An 8783-nucleotide genomic window follows, 5' to 3' on the forward strand; every position below is an offset into this window, starting at 1 on the left:
TGTCTTGTTGTCTCAAAAAACAGGATGATATCTTGTGATCCTACTACAAATCCACCGTTGCCGACTTACCGGAAATGATGCAAGGAACAATTGATTAAATTGTGGGGGTGTTTCTGAGTCCCACCAATTCCCAATTACTGTGCTCTCTGCGTGCTTTTCTTGTTCCATAATGTGTCACTAGTTTCTGCTGTATATCTGTTGTCCTCACAGAGCTCCAGGATGTTGTGTGAAGTCCTGCTGTCGTCGCTATGGTTCCTGTTTGTTATCTTTTGGGTCGAGACAATAAGCGTGTGGCTGTTTCTGTCATTGTCCTCCCAGGACCGGGCCTTTTACCACGGGGGAGATTGGTAAGAGAGCGGGGCATCATGGATTCATTTTTTTGTATGCATTAAATAGAACAGTTTGTTCATCAACAGACAAATAAGCATAAAACAGTCCCCCGTTGCTAGACATATACACTAATGCTCATATTACTTTTAATATTCTGAAGTTATTTCTTGTATTTCTACAGCTCTTTGTTTTGTTCAAGTTAAGTAACAACGTTTATGTGCATTCACCTTGAACTGATTAATTTGAGTCTTTTTTTATGCAAAGTACCTCATTTAGTGTACCGACAATGCTGCTTCTAACTGACAGCATGGGTTAGAAGCAGTTAAATGTCAAATTTATGTGATAAAACCAAAATGTAGATCTTAGGAGTTCTCAGGTCCTCTCCTGAAATGATGAATGGAAAAGCACTTTAAACCTACTAAATAGTGTCTGTTATGGATAAAACAACACATCAAATAATTAATTAGTAAGGATACATTTTTAATGGAAGCTTCTGTTTGGTGTTACAGGGTATTTGCAGATGATCCTGGACAGATGATATACATGTTGAGCAGGTATGTGAGTTTTGTCCTAACTCCGAGTAAATGAGTTTGTACCATTTTGTTGCCCGTGCTTTGTGGAACTGTTTGCAAGCTCTGATCTGTTCTCTCTTTCCAGAGCTGATGCTCACATGGAGACAGAGATGCAGACCTGAGATGAAAGAAGATCTAGAAGTCCACTGAAAGGACTCTCAGTAGAAGGCTGATGCAGTTATGTGACTGAAAAACATATGATGAAAGGCAGTAGTCGTTTTTCCTTTGCACTGACTGCCTCTCATGCAGTCCACTTTTAATAATAGGAGGTGGAGTGGTGCAGCATGAGTGAAGGCGCAAATAAAATGTAGAGGGGGTCTCCAATCATATGCACATCACACCGACAGCTGCGGCATTTTATTTTCACTTTCTGATTGTGGGGAGGCAGAAAATCTTGTTTGACAAAGGATGAGTTCAGGGCATCTTTCTTCTGTTTCTTTACTTTATTCTAAAGTTAATTTTGATACTTGCAGTGAGAAAGTGTTCTGATCATACTGTCCTTCTATGCAACAACAGTTGTTGCTACTTACAGCTATATTTGTGTTTTCAAATGTCTGATTGCAGTAAATCTGTTACCAGTTAGGAATGTGAATGTTACTAACCATCATCAGATGTTCCATGTATTTTTGATGCTACAACCTTTAAGAATTAGCTATTTTTTCATATTGGATGTGGTGGAGCATTGTACTACGGTTTAGTATAGATAATCAAAAATACAATATATATTAAAGGATTTTTCAAACAGTTTTTCTCACTAATAGTCCTCACCTACACTAGATAAAGGGGAAGCATTACTTAAAGGACTTGAAGGTTCATATTGACCCTGGAAATATTCTGACATAATTTTTTCAGAAACTTTAACAATATCCTTTATCTGCCGCTGGATTTTGCTCAGTTGTCTTGCATCCCTTCCTGCCATAACACTTATTCCCTACAAATGTAACCTTATAGCAACTAAAATACCATCATCTGCTGATGAAGAGATGCAAATGAAATGTCTGGCAGTGTATGAGGGATGGAAGTAGCCAAAATGCATTCATAAAAATGCAAGCAAGACAGTACATTTTGCAGAACAATGGATTTGAAATGAAACAGGGAGCGATAATAATCAAACAATTTGATTAACTTCAAGCCAGTTTGATTACAGAAGTCAGAATGTTGTGAAAATGGTGCAATGTTTATCCATTTGTCATTCACACAAGAAATGGGAGGAACAAAAAATATGTGAAAACAACGGAAGCAGTAAAAATGGTCACAATTCAGAAATGGCAGTTATTGAATGTATGTGAATTGAAAATTTGACTCGATGGAAATTGTATTTCAGTACATTTGCTCAAATAAATGTTTAAGAGTTTGTGTTACTTTCCGCTGTCTGCCACTTTTCACAACACCTAACCTTACATTTATAGTTTACAGCAAGCGATTTTGTAAGCAAATTCCTCCATTTGTCAATTAACGTCCTTTTTACTGCTCCAATTTTTCGAATTAACATGCATTTTTCTTTTTTTTTTTTTTTTGCTTGTGCCCTTCATAAAAATAGATAATGGTTTTGATATTTTTCTGACAGAAAAGTGCGACAAAGATGGCATGTGTGTGCGTGACAGAAAGATGATAGTGGGGAGAATGTAAAACATGTCAGTTTTATATCCAGTAAGGCAATGTTTTGTTTTTTTTATTGTTCCCTTTATTTTTCCTTCAATTAAAGGGTATCCTGTTGAACAAAACCACTGGAGTTTGGTGTCATCTTGTAACTGAGACAAATCATGTTTTCTATTAATATGCTAAATAATTTGAAGCCGTGGTTAAGTTTTGACAGATTATTCTACACAGACCCTGAACCTTTGATGCCAGGTCGGTAGAGGTCGCTCACATTAAAGCAGATCCTTAACACACCTGGAGGTCTCAGTCTACTTCCGGGTCATCGTCCAATCCTGCCGTGAGAAGATGCGTTCTGATAGGAGTTAGATTTATCACTTACATGTAGTCTACAACTAGTATTAGAGGTTGGAATCTGTTGTATTTGTGTTGGCTATTTTTTCCATACAAGCTACTTTTCCTTTAGCTGTGAGCAGTGTCTCGTGAACATGGCTCCGACCATTCAGACACAAGCTCAACGTGAAGACGGCCACAGGTACGTTCAAAACTGCGTTTACAAGTTGGTTCACGTAACTGCTGGTCTGTTTTGGGTGATTTTAAATGATGTTGTGAAGTTCATGTGAAAACAGCTGCGAGTTAAGTAGGCTACTCGTGTTTTCTGTTGTATGTAACATTAGCCAACAATACCCTTTAGCCAGCTAGCTAAAACAAAAAAGCTTGACTTATCCTAGCCTGTTTGCTAATATGATTTAGCGTGCTTAGCTTAATAATTTAGCATTAATAAGCGCGATAGTCCACATGTAACTTTCCGTTGAGTGGTAGTGACGTAAAATATAGGAAATTAAACAGAAAACTTTGTGTTAGCTTTGGTATAAGTTAACTTGTGTGGATACTAATAGTAAATTGACGGAAAACGCATCTGGAACATTGCTAACATTTGGAGCACTAAGTATATTAATATAGCCCCTAAAGATAGTATGGATAATTAAATTACTGTGGTGTATAGATATAACATCGCTACTGTATAATATGAGTTTTTATTTATTTGTTATTCCCTCTTCTTTGTTTCTTCCCCGTGAAAACATACTACACACAAACACGATCTAATCACAATCTACTAATCGTGTCCGTCTCTTCCAATGTAGCCACATTACTCAGGCTCTACTTTACTGTCATGACTTAATCTGCAAGTTATTTCAGTTTTGTCCTATGCTGTTATGTTTATATTTTTCATACTATATTGCAAAAATAAATAAAAAATAGACAGTGGTGTAACAGCCAGTCTTTGACAGAACTTTATAACCCTTTAACTCCAAGCAGTTTCTGTGCATTGTTTTGTTTCTGTTATATTTTAGCATACTCAGGCTCAGTTTAACCTCTTTGTAAACAGCACAATTATGGTTAGAAGTATTAAAAATATACTTTTTGCAGAATAAAAGTTACAGTGAGATAAAACATTTTTGAAAATTCTTGTAGTTAATTTTGTTGATCTGACCAAAATTGAAAAAGCATGACTAATATTATTATTTTGTTTATCTATTTATTTTTTTGTGGAATTTTTTTCAATGAGACATGTAGAATAAAATGATTTTAATGAAATGCCAAAATTTTTTTTGCTTAGATTTTGTTCATTTTTGGTCACACAAAATATGACTATTCTTTTTGTTTTTACAATTCGTGGCTCCAAAATCTTAGTGACACTATCTTATTTACACAGTAGTTCAGAGTGTGTTTTAGACCATCATGAAAGATATTCAAACACTTGATAAGGTATCACTTTTGTCTTGTTTTTGTATTGCTTTTGCTATGGTCAGTTGAAACATCTCCCTCAATATTTTTCATAAAGTCCAGGCAGGAAATGAACTTCATTTGCAAAAAGCGAATAAACACAAAAGTATGGTTCTTCGGTGGCCTGAACATTGTAAACAAGCAAATTCTCAGTTGAAATTAAAATATACAAACAAAAACGTGAACACATTTCACAAATGTCTGTTTCCTTTTACAGTAGGCCGTCCTCTCACAGAACTGTCCCTGAGAGGTGAGTAGATTTAACACCTTTTTGTATTTGTTGTCCTGCGCAGTCAATTGAGGTGTACTTCAGGTATGTGAAAGTTGCTGGCTGACTACAATTGCATTTTTCTCTCTAATTTTATGCCCATCACAGGTCAGGAGTTGTCTGTCGAGTGAAATACTGCAACAGCTTGCCTGACATCCCATTTGATCCCAAATTCATCACCTATCCATTTGATCAGCACAGGTAATACTCACCCAGCTGTCTCTGCATTCACTGTCCATCAATATATCCATCTAAACACAGACACAAAACATCTGTCTGTCTGTTGTGGCAGGTTTGTTCAGTATAAAGCCACATCTCTCGAGAAGCAACACAAGCATGAGCTTCTGACTGAGCCAGACCTCGGAGTCACCATTGATCTCATCAACCCAGACACCTACCGCATAGACCCCAACAGTAAGTCTGGAGTTGTGGTCTCATACCACATGCTGTTCTTTATTTAAACTTTTGTGTTTTATCAACTGACTGTGAAGACTGAGCCAGTCTTTCAATTTTTTTCAGTTCTGTTAGACCCTGCTGATGAAAAACTGTTGGAAGAAGACATCCAGGCTCCATCCAGTTCAAAGAGGTAAGGCCACTGAATATGCAGCTTCATCTGTCAGATTCCTCTGAAAGTTTTATTCTTTTTAAAAATGCTTTTGTTTTCCTCCCCATTAGGTCACAGCAGCATGCCAAAGTGGTGCCATGGATGAGAAAAACAGAATACATTTCCACAGAGTTTAACAGATACGGCGTTTCTAATGAGAAAGTGGAAGTCAAGTAAGTTGGATAAATGGGCTCACCTTGAAATTTCCTGACAACCAAACTATATAAGCATATTATACATATATTTAATGTGTGAGTAGTTACCCAAGCTAAATGTGTTACGTGTTTAGGATCGGAGTGTCTGTCAAGCAGCAGTTTACAGAAGAAGAGATCTACAAGGACAGAGACAGTCAGATCTCTGCTATTGAAAAGACATTTGAGGATGCACAGAAATCGGTGAGTGAGAATATGAGTAAACGCTTTGTTTAGCATCCTGTATATTTCAAACAATGCAGACATTAAAATGGACAGTAGTTTAATCCTGGGTGTTGAAACCTTTGTGCCTATGCACTCCACTTTTGGGAATTGCAGGAAAATTTCCCCCAAATATTGGGACGATGCAGCAAGGCATTTCTTTTTCCACACCTTTTGCTAAGGCATTTTCTGTGTAGTGTGATGTTTTTTGTGAGTGTCATCTGCAAATCAGCACATAAATGCATAATGGAAAAATATTCCCAGTCAGTGGGGATTGCTATGATATGTAAATATGAGGTTCTTTTCTTTTTTTTTTTAATCTCCAGATTGCACAGCACTACAGTAAACCCAGAGTTACTCCTGTGGAGGTATTACCTGTGTTCCCTGACTTCAAGGTGAGCTAACTGCTTCAGAGGAAAGGTTTTGCTCAGTTTAAGGTAGTTTTTGTGTCTGCATGAATGATTTAAAACTACATGCCACATGCACTGCAGTCTCACAAAGAAAAATAATAACAAACAGCCAACAATATTGTACCACAAATGTATATAGACTAGGAAAAAAATATTTCTCTTGTTTTTGTGTGTTAAATGTACAACAACTGACAAAATAGCTTGTGGCATATTTAGGTAATCATATTTTGTACACTTTCTCTTTGCCCAGATGTGGATCAATCCATGTGCTCAAGTCATCTTTGACTCTGATCCTGCACCTAAAGACATATCAGGGCCAGCAGGAGTGGAAATGATGTCTCAGGCCATGATCAGGTATTTACAAAAGACATGTTCTCTGTGCGTTTCTCTGTCAGCATCAGCGTTTTTGCATTAACATCAATTAATGTTTTGTGTAATACAGAGGTATGATGGATGAGGAAGGAAACCAGTTTGTGGCCTACTTCCTGCCCAATGAAGACACACTTCGCAAGCGCAAGAGAGACTGCGATGAGGGGGTGGATTATATGCCAGAAGATCTGTAAGTAAAAATAATGCATCAAGAGAAAAATCAGGATTTGTTGAATTTTTTTTTTTTGCATGGAATGACAACTGCTACTTGTTCCATTTGCTTGCTTTGTTTTAAAAAAAAAAATCTTAGCAGCAGAAATATTACTTAGATTTGTAGCATGTAAATACTAATGTATTTTCTTTTCTGTGTTTCAGATATGATTACAAGATCGCTCGGGAGTACAACTGGAATGTCAAAAACAAAGCCAGCAAGGGTTATGAGGAGAACTACTTCTTTATCTTCAGAGATGGAGATGGTGTTTACTACAATGAGTTGGAGACAAGGTACGTACTCATCATAAATATTAGCTGTGCAGCTTGATATGAGTGGAAGATATGGCACTTTGATGGGAATATTTGTAAGTTGAAGGTGTTTGCTTTGGTTAGACAGTTTGTTGTTTGGGGTGTTGGTGGGGATGATGTCCAAAACAAGCATTATGATCAGTACCGACTTATTATCATAGCTGGGGCTCTATGGGAAAATGTTTGGCCAAGTCTTTTGACAGCATTTACTCTGACCTGCAGGGTGCGTTTGAGCAAGAGAAGAGCCAAGGCTGGAGCACAGTCGACCACAAATGCTGTGCTGGTGTGTAAGCACAGAGACATGAATGAAAAGGAGCTGGAAGCCCAGGTGAACATCTTTATTTTTTATGTTTGTGTACATGTAGTAATTTATACAAACTTGACTGGTGTACCACTTTTCTGGACAGTAGTTTGTTGGTGAGCGTATCATTTGGAGTTGTGATTAGTGATTGCTAAAGGTACAGACTACAAGATGTCATTGAGATTAAGAATAATATAGAAGTGTAGGTAGTCATGTGGGATTTATAATAGATTCAATTTATAATATTGGTCAAATACAAGTGGTTCTTCTGCCACACGTTGCAATTACCTAACAGTAATTAGCTACAGCGCAACAAGAATACTTGTATGAACAGTGACTTGTGAATAATACTATTTTAAAAACTGTAATGTGGTCAGTGTGTGGTGTGTGCATGAAAAGATACTTATTATATATGATTATTATTGCAGACATACGTAATAATGCTATTCAATGTGACAACACAATTAAAATGAATAGAACTCTATGATATATAGTAAAAGCTGGATGGATTTTTATCCTCTGTAGTTTTGAATTGATAACTCATGATACTTTTGTATTATGATTCTCAGGAGGCCCGTAAAGCTCAGCTGGAGAACCATGAACCAGAAGATGAAGAGGAAGACATGGACATGGATAAAGACTTGCAGGATTCTGGTCAGATTTCTTTAATCCACTACGCTTTTTGTATCTGTTACACTTTGGTATTGGTCAGCTTGTCTGCTAAATCATTCAACATTCACACTATGTGATGCTTAAATTGTTTTCTCCAGGTGATGACAAGGACAAGGGCAGTGGCAGTGAGGCAGAGAACTCTGGCAGTGAATCTGAGAGAGAAGATGAAGACCGCGAACAAAGGGGAGACGATGACGAGGAGGACGAGGACAGAGGGAAGAGGAGGAGAAAGGCGAGTGGCAGCGGCAGTGAGAGCGGCGAGGAGAGGACCAGAGAGATGCGAGATGAGGAAGAGATCTTCGGCAGTGACGATGACAGCGATGACAATGAGCCCAAGAATTCAGCCAGGAGCAGCGGGGAGGAGGGCAGTGATAGCGAGGATGAAGGGGGCAACCGAAGAGGCAGCAGGAGCCGCAGTGCGTCTCCGGCCCGCAGTGATCGCAGCAGTGACCATTCAGAGACTCGTGCTCAGAGTGGAAGTGGAAGCGAGAGAGGCTCCGACTCCAGTGATGCCAGTGACAGTGAATGAGCTCCATGATGAGGACAGCAGAGCGACTGCCACCTGTCTTATCTGTATGTTCAGCTCCAAACACAACACTGTTGCCCTGCCAGTGAGCCTGATATTAGCTTAGCCTGGGGCTGTAGTTCGTCCATGATTGCAAATGTCAAATTTGTGTGCAGAATACTCTTTGTATTTGGATTGGAGACATCTCTGTTCAGTCCAGTTTTTATTTGTAGATTTAACTCCAACACCAGTAGCTGTTTGTACACCATTTCTGTTTTGTTTCTCAGAGAGTCAGTCCAGGATCATGTAAAAAATATAACTGAAACTGATAATAAATTGCAGGTGACATTTTTTTAACAAATTTGGCTGTGAAATGTTGTTCTTTTTCCCCCTTGAACAAATTTAGGATTACAATCAGTCTACAAAGTGCAGA

The 8783-nt window shown here is 38.1% G+C and overlaps 1 protein-coding gene across 1 annotated transcript; it reads left to right on the forward strand.

Annotated features, from left to right (window-relative positions):
• The first annotated feature begins 2791 nt into the window (after positions 1–2791).
• On the forward strand, positions 2792–8711 carry paf1 (PAF1 homolog, Paf1/RNA polymerase II complex component). The gene is made up of 14 exons (XM_022211274.2): positions 2792–3033; positions 4504–4536; positions 4663–4755; positions 4847–4968; positions 5074–5140; positions 5230–5331; positions 5448–5553; positions 5898–5966; positions 6232–6335; positions 6424–6540; positions 6726–6854; positions 7095–7200; positions 7743–7827; positions 7944–8711. The coding sequence occupies exons 1-14, from the start codon at positions 2987–2989 to the stop codon at positions 8372–8374; spliced, it is 1611 nt and encodes a 536-aa protein (XP_022066966.1). The 5' UTR covers positions 2792–2986; the 3' UTR covers positions 8375–8711.
• Positions 8712–8783: the final 72 nt, after the last annotated feature.

Source organism: Acanthochromis polyacanthus, chromosome 13 (assembly GCF_021347895.1).
Source record: "Acanthochromis polyacanthus isolate Apoly-LR-REF ecotype Palm Island chromosome 13, KAUST_Apoly_ChrSc, whole genome shotgun sequence".
Lineage (NCBI taxonomy): Eukaryota > Metazoa > Chordata > Actinopteri > Pomacentridae > Acanthochromis > Acanthochromis polyacanthus.